The sequence below is a fragment of the Manacus vitellinus genome, unplaced genomic scaffold (genome assembly GCF_001715985.3).
Source record: "Manacus vitellinus isolate BGI_N305 unplaced genomic scaffold, ASM171598v3 scaffold_9_pilon, whole genome shotgun sequence".
In the NCBI taxonomy this organism is placed as follows: domain Eukaryota; kingdom Metazoa; phylum Chordata; class Aves; order Passeriformes; family Pipridae; genus Manacus; species Manacus vitellinus.
Window position 1 is genome coordinate 8,633,218 of NW_021940917.1, and position 17,435 is coordinate 8,650,652.

At 42.8% G+C, this 17,435-nt stretch overlaps 1 protein-coding gene across 7 annotated transcripts in view; it reads left to right on the top strand.

The window, feature by feature from the left end:
* The window catches only part of PALM2-AKAP2 (PALM2-AKAP2 fusion), a 264,850-nt gene extending 248,109 nt beyond the window's left edge, over positions 1-16,741 (top strand). For 6 of the 7 annotated variants that reach the window (XM_029965383.1, XM_029965378.1, XM_029965379.1 and 3 more), the window contains 3 exons: positions 3,397-3,575; positions 6,805-6,843; positions 13,095-16,741. In XM_029965383.1, coding sequence (XP_029821243.1) covers positions 3,397-3,575; positions 6,805-6,843; positions 13,095-13,187 — 311 coding nt within the window. In that variant the 3' untranslated portion in view covers positions 13,188-16,741. The remainder of the gene's footprint in view (positions 1-3,396; positions 3,576-6,804; positions 6,844-13,094) is intronic. The other variant, XM_018086014.3, reaches the window with a different exon arrangement.
* The last annotated feature ends 694 nt before the right edge of the window (positions 16,742-17,435 follow it).

Sequence of the window (17,435 nt, forward strand, 5' to 3'; positions counted from 1 at the left end):
AGTTGGAGAGAAACCTTTTGTGAATCTTGTTGTCTCATGATGAGGTATAGGGAAATTGCTCACACAAGAACCTACGCCTGGGAGAAGCTTTGGGAAGCTGTCACGTCTGCCTTTTCGGTGCTTATTACTAAAGTGTTTCCAGGTGAGGCAGAAGGCACGTTGCACTCCCTGCGCTCATATGCTGGCACTCAGACCCACTTGCATACCCATCAAGGAGAGCTGCCCACCAATTAGTCATCCTCTGTTGTCCTCAGCCCTCACTAAATGAGCTAATTTCAGTGGGTGGTGTAAGCCAAGTGGGAGAGTGGCAACTTAGAGATGCAAGCAATCAGATACCTTTAAATTTTAGCTAACTGTTGCCTCCAAATAGTGAGAGAAGTCTGTGTGTTGTCTTTTTCTTTCTTTCACCTACTTTCTTATCCTGAGTGGCAGCTGTGGAGCTTAAGCCTTTGTCAGAGGAGCCTCTTCAACCTGAAAACTATTTTCCACTTCTATTTTTCACTGATAAGTACCTACACTAAGGAAGCTTCTCAGGTTCAACCGTAGCCTGAAATTACTTTTTGTATAGTGGGAGGAGAGGCAGAAACTTTGGGGCAAGATATTTTTAATATTTGTGGCCATTGCAAAATTTTTAATGCCTTGTATGCTTGTAAAGAATAAGGACCAGGTATAATATATATGCATTAACTCCTTTTTAAAATCAGAATTTTGAGAAAGGCTAGAGCAAAAATGTTTATGGGAAATGCTGTTTCCTTACCCCCCTTTATAGGCACCGGTAAGAAAAAAAGCAAAGTTCATCATTCTCTTCAAGGATTCCTCTGGAGTGCTCATCAGTCATCCCGTGAGCACTTCCAGGAGTGCCCTAACAGCATACAAACCCAGCTCATTTGTCATTTGCTCTTTTATTCCTTCTGTAGTGGAGAATGTCTATGAAGTGAAAGGATCTTTGAGAGGTTCTTTATTTAATGTTTGTGTGTTTGTGCTTTTGCCTATTTGTGTTGCTCACCTGGTGTTCAAGAAGAGCAAAGAAGCCCACCTTTCGCCTTAAATGGCTCCATATTGCCAGAGGGACCTTTTCTTTTGTCTACTTCAGCTATCCCCTGACTCCAGCACAGACCAGTTTCCTGAAGCAATCTATCTTGCTGAAATGTCTTAATTTGAAAAGTTTTCTTTGCTATGCAGATGTCTGAAAAAATGGCAACAATATCTGTAAGTAAACAGTGAATGTGTACATGTAGATTTGGGATGCTAGAGCCTTCTATTTTATATATGTATCCATACATGTGTACATATACATACAGTGTATGCATATACAATATATAGGTATACATATAATACAAAGGTTCAACTCAGTGATTTTGGAGGTCTTTTCCAACACTAATGATTCTGTGAATATATGAATATGACAATTGATAGGCCTTCCATCCAGGGGCAGTGGATCTCCTTGGAGATACCCTCTTTATAAAATGTAGATCCCCAAAGGTGATGTGGAGTGGAAGGAGCTCTTTTCAACCATTAGGCTTGTCCATGAGTCTGAGCATCCTGTGATGTGTCTACATCCCTAGGGGAAAGCAGAAGCTGGGCAGACATCTGAGAACTCTCATTCTTTTTGCACTACTTGCATGCATCTAAGGCAATTGCTAGTGTAAGAATGAAGTAATACAGGAAGATGTCTGACCCTCAGTCAGGCCTTTTATTTTCACCACACTTTTTTACCCTCTGGACCTCACTGGCAAGGTGACAGTAGTTTTTACTCTCTCCTGTGGAGCAGTCACAGATGGGTGCAGCTGGGCAGCTCAGGACCTGCTGTTGGCCTCTGCTTTGGCAGCATAACTCCTGGTTGTCTGTGGAGCAAGACAACCTCATGCAACCCAGAGAAGAACCTGGGCCCACAGAACCCCCCCCCTCCACTCTCTGGTAGGGTGATACAAGGAGGATGAATTCCCAACCTCATCCCTGCACCACCCAGCTTAAGATATAAGCCTGTAGCAAGAAACTGGTCATGCTGGGTTTTCCAACACTGATCAGAAATGAAACTAGCCTGGCCAGGAGATTTCTTGTAAAAACACCTCTGCAGTGTCTACTCAGATTTCACTTCTTCCTTCAAGAATAAATGCTGTTGATTTCTGCAGGAGGTTTCAAGGCTGCTCTCTAGTGGCTGCCACTGTCACGATGCTTTTTGAAGGAGCAGCTAGGATTTTCCTTTGCCTCAGCAGCGAGTTTCATGAAAACCTGTATTATCCTTCTGATTACTTCACTTATTTTTAAGGGGTTTACAGTGAGTATTTTTCTCCTTTTTTGTTTTGTTTTTTGAGGGTTTTGTTTGTTTGTTGGTTTGGTTTGGTTTTCTTCCCTCATCCACTGAAATATGTCGTATTTCAAGGAGTTGATGGTGGTCCCATAGAAAAGGAAATCTGATTTTGGTTCAGTATTGCTTTCTTCTGTCATAGCTGAGAACCCTGGCACATTATTCCTATGACCTGCCACTGTCATCCTCATTCTTCCTACCAGGACAAGGTGGGTAGCTTAGCCCAGACCAGTACCTGGTGATCAGAAAGGCAGACTGTCCTTCCCAAAGGAGCATGGGTTGTCCACCCCCTGAGCTCTCCTGCAGCTTGTAGAAGTGGTTTCCTTGTTCTGATATGCCTTTTACCCACCTCTGGGATCACTGTGCCTAAAACAGGCTTCCATGGGGTGAAATGGGCACAGTTAGAGAGAAACCTGACTTCTCTCTGACTTTCCTCCCACCAGGAGACTGAAGAGCCCTACCTGAATGAAGGGTTTATAGGACAGAGACCTGATCCTGTTTTGCCACAGGTCTCCCTACAGGAGCAGCCTGTGCAGCCTGCAGGGAACTGCTGCAGGGGAGAGCAGCACCAGGGATCAACCCCAAACCTTTCTTGCTTACAAAGCAGATAAATTACTGGAAAAAGAGAAAAAGCCAGCAGTGCTTAACAAGATACCTTCTTTGGGTGTCTTGTGCACGGTCCCTGTGTGTTGTATTGTCTGAACCAGAAAAAAAAATCTTGCAGTTTTCCAGAATCTTAAAAACATTACCAAATCACTGAAATGTATCCTGTAGGAGGGAACAGGGGTAGTTCAAGAAGATACTACTGTGAACAACGGCAGTGGGTAAAACTTACATTGTGTCATTTGGTGACTCCTCTAGGTTTTGTAAAAAGATTGAACAGTGTTCTGGTGTAGTGGATTACAGCAAGAGGGAGAGTGGTTTTAAATTCCATGGCCATCCTGATTTGTCAGATTGTTTCATGGACCTCATTCCAAACTGTTTCTTCATTCAAACCCTGCTGAAAATGGTTCTCCAGCTGTCATCTTTGGTAAACAGCTTGTGAATCCTCAGCTTAGGAAGGATCATTCTTTTTCATATCATTGCAGGGAAGATAGAGAAGATCAAGCCTCCTCCATCCCCTACCACCGAAGGCCCTGTCTCACAGTCAGACCCTCCATCCGAGGAGTCTGCTGGAGCCCAGCGACCCAAGAACCTGATGCAGACCCTGATGGAGGATTATGAAACACACAAAACTAAGAGACGAGAAAGGATGGACGACAGCAGTGTAAGTGCCGTTTTCCTCCTCACTTTTTGCTCTGTAATACAGACTATGACTCACAAGAACCAACAGACAACAAAAAAAACTATTTCACCAGAATCTGCTCAAATCACCTTGCAAGTGTGTAAGGATTTTAACACATTTTAAGGAGCAGATGTTCGAAACATCTGGGAGGATGGGGACCAATGGAGAGGAAGAGAGTGTCACTGCAAATATTTCAGATTTCATTTTAGTTAAGTTAACCAATAATAAGAGCAGTGGATAGCTGCACTACAACTATCAGATTCTGTAAATGCACACATCACCAAGACCCTCCAATGGGTTATTTTAGTTACTCTTTGAACTTTTTGGATCAAGCATGTATTCACACCTGTGTTTGTAGACTCACAAAGTCCCATCCCAGTGTGCTCAGGATTCATTGTAAGTTGATAACTTCCCCAGAAACCACTTCTTGTGGAACTGGACTGGGAATGTCTCAGAAAAAAAACTTGGATCCTTCAATAGCCAGCTTGCTATTTCCTGCTGGACTTGTTTTTCTTCCATACAAACAGTAGGAGAGTTTAACCCAATTAAGGCATTCTTTATTAGAAGCACTAATAAGAAGAGCTATGAATTTTGTAGCTGGAAGTATCAAAATTCAGAAGCAACTATTATACAGCATTGTTTCCAAACAATACATGAGCTGTTTCTTATTCAGACTCGTTATTACTGTGGGCAGTGAGTTCAGAAGGTAGTGAGATATAAGTGCAGTATAGAACTTCTTGAATGGTCACAGTGTTTGCTGAAGCAGCCACAGTCCTCCAGGCATTTCCCAGAGATGTCAGAACAATGACCTTAGTGCCAAGGAGCTCATGCTCCAACAAACTGCTTTCTAGTGATGTTCATTAATTGCAGGGTCTCATTAGGAGTATAGAAGTAAGTGAAGGTTTGTAACATGAATACTGCACTAGTCTGGCAGCTTTTTTAATCATTATTGGTAAATATTGCACAGTAACATACTTAGAATGAATGCACTGTTGCACTTTTTTTGGCTAACTAAAATGCAAATAGATTAATCTCCAGTGCATACCAGAAACTTTCTGGTCTGTTATTCTACTGAGACCATTAAAAAACAAGATTTCATTGTCCATCAGGCTTCTGCAGCCACACAGGAAGCCAGCTTGTGCACAGAAGCATGCCTTGTTCTGGCAGTGGCATCTTGGGGCCACATCTTAGGAAGGAGCTGCTCTCTGGTTTCCTCTGCAAAGCACCCACTGAAATTAGGTGGCTTCACCTGTTCCAGTTAGTGCTGTTTTCTGGCATCTCTCCAGAGGATCTCTCTCTGAAGGTGCTCAGAGGCTTGCAGGGCACATGTCACAACTCTCACGACCTTTGTAGAAGCTGTGAGGAACATGAAAAAAAAGATGAGTATAAAACTCCAACTGTGCAAACTAGAACTGGTCTTTGGGAATCCCACACTGAGTGTCTGTCAGTGGCTGGAAATTTTAGCACAGCAGAGAAGCTGCTCTACTTAGAGGGGTAGCACTCAGCTCTCACTCACCCTGCTCTCTTCCTCCATCCTTTTGAAGAGTGTAGGTGACTTGCCCAGCCCATGAAGTGGTGGCTGAAATCTTCTCCCACTGGTGTGATGGTCACATACATTCTACTTGTAATGCATGTTGTAGCACACTAAAGATATGCAAGATGTCATTACATCTACCTCCCTCTGCTCATTTACCCGAGCACAGCTCCTCAGATGCTTGTAGAGCGGCACATGTGCCCCCTAGAAAGCAGGCTGGCCACAGTTGCCTGGTCTCCTCTGCAGTTTGCAGTAAACCCTGATGTCCTGACAGAGTGCTGATCTGGGCAGTGTCTGACCAAAGAAGTGTGCTCTGGATGCCAGCTCGACTATCCACTGCTGCTAAAGTGGCCCAGAAGTGCCCAAAGATGTGCTGCCAGAGTGTTGGTGCCAGTCAGACAACCCTGGGGGATAGATCCTTTTCTGGGATGAATCATCAAGTGAATTTACAGAGCCCCAGCACACACTGAAATCCCGCAGTGTTGAGGTTTGTTGTCATTCTCCTCTTCTGTTAAGCCCATTGCATAAAGCCAAACAACATTCACATTCTTGCTGCTGCCCACCCAAAATCCTATTAGAGATCTGTGTCCTGTAGCAGCCAGGGACAACTTCCTCGGAACAGCAGGAGTGTTTTGTTTCTCTTCCCTGCCTTTTTCTGCTCTCCTTTGGTAAACAACTCCCACCATTGACAAGGGAAAGATAATTTAAATAAGAAGTGCTGCGCTTGTACCACTGTCAGTTTGAGCTAATATTTTACGTGCCAGGCTAAGCAATTATTATTTAAACAACGAATAGTTTTGATTTGTCAGCAGAAAACATTTGATCAGTGTTCTCAGGAAAAAAAGATTTCTGTAACTAAAGAAACAAAAGAGAAATCACTGGACTGTTTTTAAAAATACATGAAATATATGGGGAAAGGAGCATAACTAACAACCAGACAGGCAGCTGCCACTTGGAGCATTACATCCAGAGAGCTGAATGTGGCTCAGTGTTGCTCTTTCTGAGTGAGGGGAACCAGGGACTTCCTCAAGTACTGGGAGCAGTCAAGGTACACAGCAGCCATGGTCTTCTGAATGGAATTGTGGAGAGGTTTGATGTCCATGGAAACTCCCTCTCATGCTGAGCACACCAGCAGTATTGATGTATAGAGATTTATTTTCTCCCTACATAAGACACATCAAAAGACAGGAGAGTGGTTTCCATAGGACATCTACCCTGTCTCTCCTTCAGGCATCACCAGCCTCTGTTTTATGTCTGGCTTCAGTGGCTACAACATGGCCTCTCTGTCCAGCGCTTGTGGGTTTTGCCTTTCAGAAGGGCAAATCAAACGCATCTGTTCTTGGAAGAACTTCACTGCTCAGTAAAGGGGGCAGTTTCTTCCAGAGGATATGTTACAATACAGGGTTTAAATAGATGAGTAAAAGAGAAAAAGCAGCAGCAAGAGAACGAGTCAAGCACTGATGGTAAACAAGACTGAGACTGGCCAAGCAACGTCATTAAAATAACACCAAACTGAGTAATCTTTCTTTTTTTTTTTTGTTTTTGTGACAACCAAGTTGCTTGAAATCTTATACTATGGAATGTGCCAGTTCTTGCAATTTCTTTAATTTGTTCTTGTTTCCTAGTTATAACATGCTTGTTCAATGTACTAATGCTGGTCTTTTCCCTTTCTACCAGTACACCTGTAAATTACTGTCTAGCAAGGTTACTTCTGAGGTACTTTTCAACTGCTTATTTATTTTTGCTTCCTCTTGCATGGTGATTCCAAGTGCATGTTGCTGCAGTTGGTGTTTTCATACTGTGTGCCAGTGCCATTTCATATCAAAATCGGGATGCCTGTGTGTGTGTGTGTGTGATATTCCTGCATGTCTCTCATCCACAAATATTTGTGTGGATGGTTTTTCTAACCCTTGGATTCTGGTTACAATTTCTGGCACAGGAGGGGTTGTAATTAAAGGAATGGGGGCTGTTGCCCAGGACTTGAACATTCCTGAGGCAAGAAATGTGAACTTCTCCTTAATCCCTTTTATGATTTAGCGGGCAAAGCTAAACCTGGGATCCAAGCACCCTCAGATACTGAGTGAAACTGCCGTGGCTTTCCTTTGTTTCTGATTACAATGTGTTGAAATCTCTGTATTTTGTAAAGAACCTGAACATCAACCTTTCAGCTGTGGAAGAAGAGTCAGGTCAAGTGCATGGCCTCAAGTCTGCTGCATTTTGTGATCCTGTCCTTGTCCCTGTCCGTTGTGATGTGATGACTGATCAGACTCCCACAGCTTAGCATCAGTGTTGGTCTCAGGGTAGAAGAAACACAGACCTACCAAGGAAAGGGTATTTAGAGTGACATTTAGTATTTTAGCAAGGCGGAGCTTGCACACTCCTTATCCCTATAAAGCTGGACTTTGCCAAAGGCAGTAATTTTAAGAGCAGGTAGTTGATACTAACTACACTTTTGCAATGTTTGTTAAGAACAAGATGCTTAGTAATGTGGATATTTCAGTTGCCTGTAATTTTCTGTGCGGATTATGGTAATGACTGACATTCATTTTTCCAACATCAGCACTTTTTTATAAACATGAACCTTCCACTATTTTCATATTCCATAACATATTTGACCACATCAGCTACCTCAAGACAAGTACATGAATGTTTTCTGTCCTGGAGAGTAAAGCAAAGTCAGGTCTTTCCTATTCATTAAATAATTTAGTGTGGGTTTTATCTCACTGATAGAAGCCAGTGATTGATCTTTGTGTAGAGTATTTATAGAGAGCTAATCAGTATAAGAGCAGTGTGCTTTCAGATGATTTTAAACACAAGTTGAGCCTCTCCTCCTCCATAATATCTGCACAATAATCTAAGTCAAGATTTATAAACAGCAAGTAGTGATTGGAGTGTTTGATGCTGTGTGAAAGGCATAAGCTCAGGTATAGATTTTACATGCCCAGCCTGTGGCCTTCTGCTGGGAAAAGTTTTGTGTCCACCTGTATAATGATAATGACACAAAGAATTAGGAACTGGAAGTGAATGTGCGTGAATGCGAAAAGTGTTAGAAATAAAAAAGGCTGTAGGACACAGCAGTTCTGTATGCAGGTGAAAGGAAAGTATGTGTTCTGGCTAATCCCCAGCATCTAGCCTCAGACCGAAGAAACCATATGGTTCTCACTGGAAATCTTTAGCTGAAGCCAGGCAGTTGTTTCAGAAGGAACAGCATGAAATGCCCTTACTCTCTAGTGACCTCACAGCTGAGCTGTGTCTCCTGTTCACTACAGCTTTCCATTATCCACTCCAGTGCAGGCAGGTGGCTCAATTTTAGCCATTGTTGGCAGCAGTGGAGCTGTCCCAGCTGTGCTTGCACCAGCTGGGAGCAGGGCCTTCCATGCAGTCAGCCTGACAGCTCCACTCCGGGAAGCAGCAAACAACCCCTCAGCAAGGCACAGTAACTGCTGAAGTTAAACTACGTGCAGGAAACTACATCCTGCTTCATTAGGGCAATGTGGTTGCATCACCCCCAAACCCCTGCAGCCTATATTAAAAGCACATCCTTCTGCTGTTTTAAAGAGACTTACGTGTGTGCCCGTATATGGGATGTTTTTATCCTCAAAATCTTCTGCTTTTGGCCTTAGAGCTATATGAATATTCAAATTTACAGGACATTAGCTTGAGCTTCCTAAATACCAATCATACTGCAGGAGATAACTGCAATTAGGTGACATTTATGCAGCATTAAAGGCTACTGCTGAAAATTTTAATGTTACAGAACAAAACCAACACACTAGATTAGATGGCACAGGGCATACGGTTTGTGTTTTAATACTGACCAGCAGCAATTTAATACTGTTTCTGTCTTGTTTCAAGTAAACACATTTTAATCTCACATACCCAGTTCCTAGTGTATTCACTGAATAGATTAAGTAGGTGCAGTAAAGGAAATACCTTCGTACTGGAGAAATAGATGTTCTCTCAATAGTTCCAGTTTTATTTAAAGCATTTAGTTTATCATTCCTGAGCAGAAATGCTCACATCTGCAGGAGCAAGCAGTCTGTTCCCTGAATTTGTGCTTCTGTGCCTTTGTGCACAGTGTGCTCCATGGACGTGCTGCAGCAACTTTACTGCATCGTATGCATAGATTTTAGACACCCAGACCTTTGCATTTTCTGGTTTTTTTTCGATTGGTTGGTTGGTTGATTTTTGACTGTTGGTTGGTTTGGGTTGGGTTTTTTCAGTTCTTCGAGGTCCAGATGGGAAGAATCAGTAAAATATTAAGCTCCAGAGAAATTTTTTTGCTTGCACATCAGTTTTGCTGCTAGCGTTCAATAAATATTAGCCTGTACTGGATAGTAGTCAGTTTTCTGACTACGCAGAGAACTTCAGTGGTTGACATAAATATGCTTTGGGCTAAAGCATATATCTATTTTGCTTTTTTTGTTGGCACTTAGAGATCAATTATTGTTAAATGTGTTGGAGGGAAACTCAGGACAAGTTGGTCTCCATCTTTCGGACGGATGGAAAAATTAATCTTACACCTAACAGTGGCAGATGTTTCAAATTTTTTGATTTTTTTTTTAATTCTCAAAAATAAATTAAATCTATGAGGAAAGAACCCTCTGCAATTCTTACTGAGACCTTGAGCTGCAACCACAAGATCCACACAGCAATTTTTTTGCAGAGAGAAGAGTGCTTCTTACAGCCCTACGTATCTTTTTTCTTTCCCTCACACCTGCTTCTGCTCTCCAAATTCTTTGTGTCCTATTGCAGCCAGTACTTTAATCACCTCTCCCAAATAAGAGGTTTTATGTAACATTGCTTTTTTTCACTTACGTGGCCTTATCATTAGGGCATAGTTCACAGGCTGAAGAAGCATAACCTCAAGTGAAGTGTCTGCTTTATGATCTTTCTGATTTTCAGAATATGCTTACTGCGTGCAGTTATGAACCCTGGCTGCCTTAGGACACCCTGAGCACCCAAGCCTGGTCCTGCCTGGGTTGCCCTGCCTGCATCCACTGAGCTGATGTGGGGCATCACCAAGGAGGGCACTTATGAAGCATTAAGGTAGCATTTTGTAACATGGCCAAAATGCAATGTGTTACAGACCCCCAAAACTGCCACAACAATAAAAGCAAAAGACTTTGCTTCTTTGACCTGCTGTGGAAAGCTTTTGGTGCTGGACTCATGATGGGTCTAGGGTTAGCCCTGATACCTGCCAAAAAAAAACTTTAAAATGGAGATTGCTTCCTGTTTTTAGGCAAGCAGCTTCCTGGGTCATGAATTCAATGCTCTATTGAGGAGTCCCAATTCCCCACGCAGTCATTCCAGTTGCATGTTATAATTATACCACTGTTTCCTCTAGCGGGTCTAAAACTGACACAGCCTTGTAAAAACAAGGGTTGTTTTAGGTCAAACACTCTTTTCAGTAGATTAGAAGAATAATTCTGGAGTAACTATTCAAAGGGACCTTTAATTTATATGCTCTACCATTTAGAAGGCTTGCTATTTTAATACTGAGCCAGACATCACTACTTGTTTTCCTGCAAAGTCTGAAGTCCACATTCAATGCCTGCGTGGTATCTCTGATACAAATCTAGATAGAGCTTTGCTTGGAGCAACCAGCAATGTTTGCAGAAGTAGACAAGCCTCTGGGCATGTTTGCAGACCAGGAATAAATGGAAGAAACCCTATTGCTATCTTTTAAGACAAATACAAACTGTCTAATCCAAAGCAGGAATCTTCACTGTTCAAGGGTCCTGACTGTTGCAAGCCATCGCTAGGGACCTTCATAATATTGTGATTTCCAGCAAGGAAACCACTGACTAGAAATTGTTGTAAGTTATGTAAAATCCATATTATTTTCAGCTGGCATATTTTTACAGGCCAAATTCAGCATATCTCATTTAAGTATATAGTGGCAGTTTAGGTTTGAACTTTTGCTTCTTCCCAGTTTCGCTTCTCCATTGTTCAGTTTGGGTTGTCTTTTCTTGCTTCAGGCACTCAGAGTCCCAGACATGTAATTTAAACTGGTGGTCCTTACCCCTTCACTGGGAATAACTCCAGTACACAGTTTACAGGCTGATGTCTCAGACAAATTTTTTCCTGATTTTGATTATTTTTATATATATACACTATCTCGTATTGGCCTCATAAGCCACCAGCGTGCTTGCAACAAACATGGATAGAGCCTTCCTAAATCTTCATTCACGAAGCCTAACCATGATATATAGTTAGGTTTGTGATCACATTTGTCCTCTACTGGGTAGAATAGAAACCATTCAGCCCTTGTCCCCCCTTCTGGTGGTGATTGTCCTTCAGAAAGAGGAGGCATGATTTTGGGCAGAATTTCAGAAAAAAATCCCTCTAGTGGACCTGGACTAGATTTGTAGCCTTGGTCAGTGCTGAGAAGGAAGATAGAGCTTTAGTTAAAATTTTTCTCTCTTGGCTAAATTTTACCTTTAGTTCTTTGACTTGTTCATAGTCAAAAGAAACCCAGAGGGCAAAGAAATACTAACACTGGCAAAACTCCACCTTATCTTCAGCTCCTGAAAGGAGGTCTAGGACTCGGTTTAAATGCAGTAGTGCATTCTTATTCCCATAAGCAAAGTTACGAGGGCCTGTAATTTCAGCTGGCAGTTCAGAGCTGATTTTGTGATACTGCCTGTACAGGAGCCTAGTACCTCTATACTTTTCCAAACACATCTTGTCACATCTGAAAGAAGAGTTTCTTTAGTCTTAAATTATTTATTTTTATTCCAGTCAAGACATAAGTCCTCACTGTATCTGACCTTCTACACAGAAGAATGAAACAGCATCATCCTTTCTTGAAAGGTCTGCTACTCTTCTGCAGCCAAGGATTGTGCAGGAAGCAGTAGGGACCCGGGATGGATGGCATTGTTTCAGTGAAGAGTCATGTATTAACTGTGGGAATCTTTTACAATTTTTTTTTAACATTAAAAATTTCAAAAGTTTGCTTTTTTGGGAGGGCTGATTTAAAACACACTGAGACCAATGAACATTGGCAGCTTTGTAATTTGATCATGGAGCTGTTAATTCAGTATTGTTCAGAAAATAACATTGTCATGTGCTTCTATAAGAAGGATCCAGACCCCTTTATATCTTAATCTGCTGTGTGGAAAACACCCATGACCATGCTGAGGAGTACATGAGACACACATCACAATGATGCCTTTTGGTGTTGTCTCATTTTCTTTCCAAGTTTCTTAAAACACGTATTAAAACTGTTTCTTACTTTTTTAGTTAATTATGTGCGTGCATATGTACAATACATACCCAGTGTGTGCATGTATCTGCGTGTGTGACTATGTGCATATGAAATACATATAAATGTATTGGAGCCCATCTTGTACCAGATTTTGTAGTTCTTCCTTGTGTAAATGTCCTTTTACTCCAAGAGCACTTTGATCACAGCGCCTTAGCTGCAAGACAAAAACCAGGAGAAGAGGATGCAGGGGTGAGAGGGTGGCAGGGTGGGTGCTGCCTAGTTCTGCCTGAGAGGGTGAAGTGCTAAAATAGGCAGCCAGCTGCTTTCTGGGCTTCATGTGCAGCTCCAAAACAGCCTCTGGACTGTTTGCTGATTGCTAGCTCCTGGTACTGAAAGTTTGCAGCTGCCTCTAGGGAGAGGGCCGAGACCCTGGGATGGGGCAATGTGCAGCTGGGCTGGTAAAGGGCAAGTGGGGCTCCCCAGAAGACATTTGGGTGCTGCCAGACAACTCCTACCACTTCTGTCCTCCTGTGGTGTGGCTTTGCTCTTGTGTGCCATCAGTAAGTGCTTCATTGCATGAGTCTCCCCATCTTGCACAAGGTGCGGCACTGGGAGCCTTGTGGGAGGGGCTGACCTGGCTGGTCCCTGCCTACCTGGCTGGTCTCTGTCTGCCCAGGTGCACAGTGTGGGACACCCCTACACAGGGGCTGTGGGCAGCTGAGTGACACCCTGTGCTTTCCCTTTCTTTCCTGACCAGGTCCTGGAGGCGACCAGGGTGAACCGCAGGAAGAGCGCTCTGGCATTGCGCTGGGAAGCCGGCATTTATGCCAACCGAGAGGAGGATGAATAACCACACTGCGGTGTGAAGACAGCGACCAGGCATGCCGGAACCAAAAAAAGAGAAAGGAAGAAAGAAAAACAAAAAAAATCCAAACACAAAAACCCACCATGAAAGCAGCAGCATTTTAGTCCAATATTTATTAAATACACAAGAAACTCGATGCACATAGACACAGAAATGATCCTGCTCCGGGCAATCCTGAAGTTACAGGAAGAACACACCTAGAAAATAGCCCCTTCTTCTTCTCTCCATCTCCCCTCTGAAAATAATGCAGTGGAGAGGCTGCAGGGGGTGGGAGCTCTTGGGGGTGGGCACAAGGGGGTGTCCAAGATTGTCCCTGTGTGGACCAGATAGGCTGCAGGCATATGGCAGGAAGTTGTCATGGACGAGTCTGTGGCCAGAGCTCACACCTGTGCTTCGTGTTGACTGAATTGACAGCCCTGCCTTGCCCCCAGGATCACTGTCCACCCAGCAGCTCCTGTCAGAACCTCCTGCAGTTCCTTTGCCTCCCACAGCCGCTGCACCAAGACCGTCAGCATTAATTCGGCATACTCTTATCCAGCCACAACACACGAAGATACTGCCCTCTGTTCTATTTCTTTGAGGACACTGAAGGGTTGGGTTTGGGGTTGGACTGGTTGTTTTGGGGGGGTGGGTTCTGCTCCCCTTTCTAGTAATTTATCTGTTTAAAAGGAGAAAAACCCAACAAACAGGGAGGCAGTTATTGCAAATATACAATCCAGCAGACTCAGTCAAACAGTCCTTGTGTTGCAAACACAAGCCATCACAATTTAGGAGTGGAATAGATGGGGATGAGAGCTAAGCCAAATGGATTACCTTAGCTTTAGGATCCTATATGCTTGCAATATCACCTGAACTCCAGGTTCTCAGAGCATATTTACACAACAAAGTTTCTAAGTAGAAAATCTGTATTTAGCGGATGACAACTATTTTTTGATGGTGGGGAGGGAAAAGAATGGCATATGTATTAAATCTTTGAAGATGGATAATTTGAAGCAGAAAGGTAGTGGGAAAGGGATAATAAAGGACATTTAATTTTTAAATGAGGCAATAATTGAACTAAGCCAGACTCTGGCCTAGAAAGAGGTAAGAAATAAAGAAAAAAGATAGTTATGTGTTCAACTATATTTATACAACGTAAAAAGCCTTTGAAGTAGAGTGCTTTGTGGAAGTCTTCACGTTTCCAGGCAACAAAAAAGCTAAAGGGCATAATGAGTTGGAAGGAATGAGCAAGGAAGAGCAGACAGGGGAAGAAAACATTACTTCTGCTGTTCAGCAGGTGTTTCCAGCGCTACAAGCGAACCATAGAGCCTTTAGTTATTGCTTAGGCTTGGGATCAGCAGTGAAGGATTAGTGTGGTTCTGTGTGCGCGTGTGGGCACGTGTGTGTGCGCGTGTGCGCGGGTGTGTGCGGGTGTGTGCGTGAGGCTGGCATACCAGGAAGTGTATGGCAGTGTGTGTACTGATTATTTTCTCCAAAGCTGTTATACCAGCTATAGTTGTGAGTTATGATTTTTTTTTTTTTTCCGAAAGGGGATATAAAAATAAGGCACTGAGTTAATGCAGTATTTGTGATATTAAAATTTGACCCAACATGGTATTTGCATGAGTCACAATTGCAAAGTATTGACCAGTTTTGTAAGCTGACGATTAGGAAAAGAAATGTGGTATTAATTCTTGTGCTTTGTATTTGTATGTAGTATAGAGGCTGCGGGTTTACTCTTTCTTATCACCAAGCAATACAATAGGAGTATTTTACAACTGGGAACCATAATTTCTGGACTAGAAACCAACAAGTTTGGGAGGTGATGGGAAAAAAGACACCGAGCTTTTTTCTATACAGAATACTGTCTTTTTTACAGTCAGTTATTATTTTGACATCTTTTTAAGAAATCATCAGCCAGGATACTGTGTCCTCCCTAAGCCTTTCCTTGGTTTCATGACCTGCTGTGCTGTTTTATCCTGAAACAGTGAGCTCATTTAAAATGAGTACCGATACTGTGAACATACTTTTGGTGCTTTTCTTAAACACAGAGCTTGCAACCAAATTATTCACCACCACCACCCTTCAGCACGTGATTTCTGTCCATGGACACATATAATTTGGAGGCTTATTTTCAGGGAATTGTAGCAAATACAATTGTATATACCCATGGACTCAGTTCTGTCAGTTGTCTCCATAAGTGCTATTGAATAGAAGAAAACTGCTGCTGAACCGAGAGTTCACTGTGATAAGGGCAGCAAGCTTATCTCAAGGAGGCACCATGCCTGTGAAGGAATTACATACCTAATGAAGGGGACCTGTTGTTCAGACGTGGCAGTCGACACTGTGATTAGTATCTGCAGGCGGGTCGTTACTGTACAGCTGTAGGAAAAGCAGTGGCACCAGTGCAGCACTAGTGAGACCATACATGATGTAGCTGCATCTGTGAGCTCTGCACATCTGTGTCAAGAAGATTCCTGGCTCCCTCCACCTCTGGGGAGAGATTAAGAGAGAATGGGAAGAAGGAGTTTCCTGAGAAGAGGATATGGCCTCTGTACTTGTGCTGAGGTGGTGTTGCATTAAATGGCGCTTTTCAGAGTTTCCTCCAATATTTGCTCCTGAAAGCTGGCTGAGCCCTGGACTGCCTTCCCAGGAACTTGTGGTAGTATGTTCTTTAGCCTGTAGGCCTGTTTTTCCCCCCTGCTCTCTCATTGGAAGCTAGTGACATTGATCACTCATTGTCGGGCATCTTTTCATGCTTTGCCACATCCCCCCCATACTGCTACAATTGGCCTGAAGTGAAAATTAAATTGTTCCTCTAGAAGGGGGATGTGGCGGTGAGGAGACTCCAGGCAGGAGTCCTCTGCGATAGAAGTATTTGCTCTCAGCCCCTGCCACAAAAGTATTGGCATGTATCAGTCCAAGACAGACAGACTTTCCACCCAGCAGTTTTTCTCTTCCAGAAATTATGGACACTCATAGTCAGCAGCACATTCAGTGCTGTGGTAACAAGAGTGAGATGCAGTTTCCTTGCCTCTGTTATTTGATTTGCATGCTACCAAGCTTAGGTGTTTATAAGTATACGCCAGTATTACATATCTATCTATATATGACTGTATCAAATGCAACAAAAGAGCACTATTGCAGAGTTAACTTTGTCTCCACAAAAGAAACGCTGAGATCCTTTCCCGTGGCAAAGACTGGTTTTAATGAAACTGTGTATTGAAAAATAGTTAAGCATTAGCATTTGTGATCATAATCAGTTTGGAGTTACAGTGCAGGTTTTCTGAACAGTTCGTTTTTAAAGCTGCCAATTTGGGCTTCATCTTGCTCTGTACTGACATTATCTGAAGGAAAATAGAGTAGCAGTGACATGTTTGGCAGCCAAAAGGCAGCATCCTTGTCATGACTTACCAACTAGTTTCAACAATACCTGGCTTTCTGTATGTTAACCACTTAAATGTTATCCTGCTTCTGTTTTATAGTGACTGTGAGGCCTACAATGCAAGTATATAATTATTTTCTCATTAAAACAGAAACCTGTGTTGTGTTTCTATAAAGCTGCCTGTTTCTTCACATTATTGCAGGAAGGTGTGCCCCTGCAAGCAGCATGTGGCTGGAAGAGAGTGGCCTGACTCGCACCTCCCATGGCAGTCGGTTGGTCTCTCCCCCTGTTCTTGACTCAGTGTCTGTGGACAGCAGGAGTACAGAGACAAAGCAGACGATCAATGTGATCAGCAGTGTCCAATTTATTATTTAAATGAGTTAACTTTTATACAGTTTAGTTTGTTCTGGGTACATGCTCACAACAAGGCGATTGGATAGCTCAGTCTGTGCACGTGTCTCATGCTTTCGGTTTATTGGATCTGAGGCTCTGTCCATGCGGCCTAAGATCATACTTGGCATGCAAAGCTCTTTCTAATGCTCTGCCTTTAGGGTTTTTCCGAGATCTGCAGGTGTTTCATTATCTCCAGTTTCTCAAGACTTTCTTACTATAAACATACTATGTTCTCAAACCTTATAAACACACAGCTAACAAGTATAAACATTGCATATTTTCACACAGCTTATAAGTATAAACATTACGCCTCTTGCAACTTCTGAAGTCATGTCAAGCAAGGCCTACAGAAATGCAGGAAAAATTGTTCAGACAAATCTCTCTGCTCCAGCCACAAGTGTCTGTCTCTCTAGAGGTGGGAGAGATCTTTCTCCACTCAGTGTTGTCAGTTGCAGGTACGAGAGCATCCCTGAGTG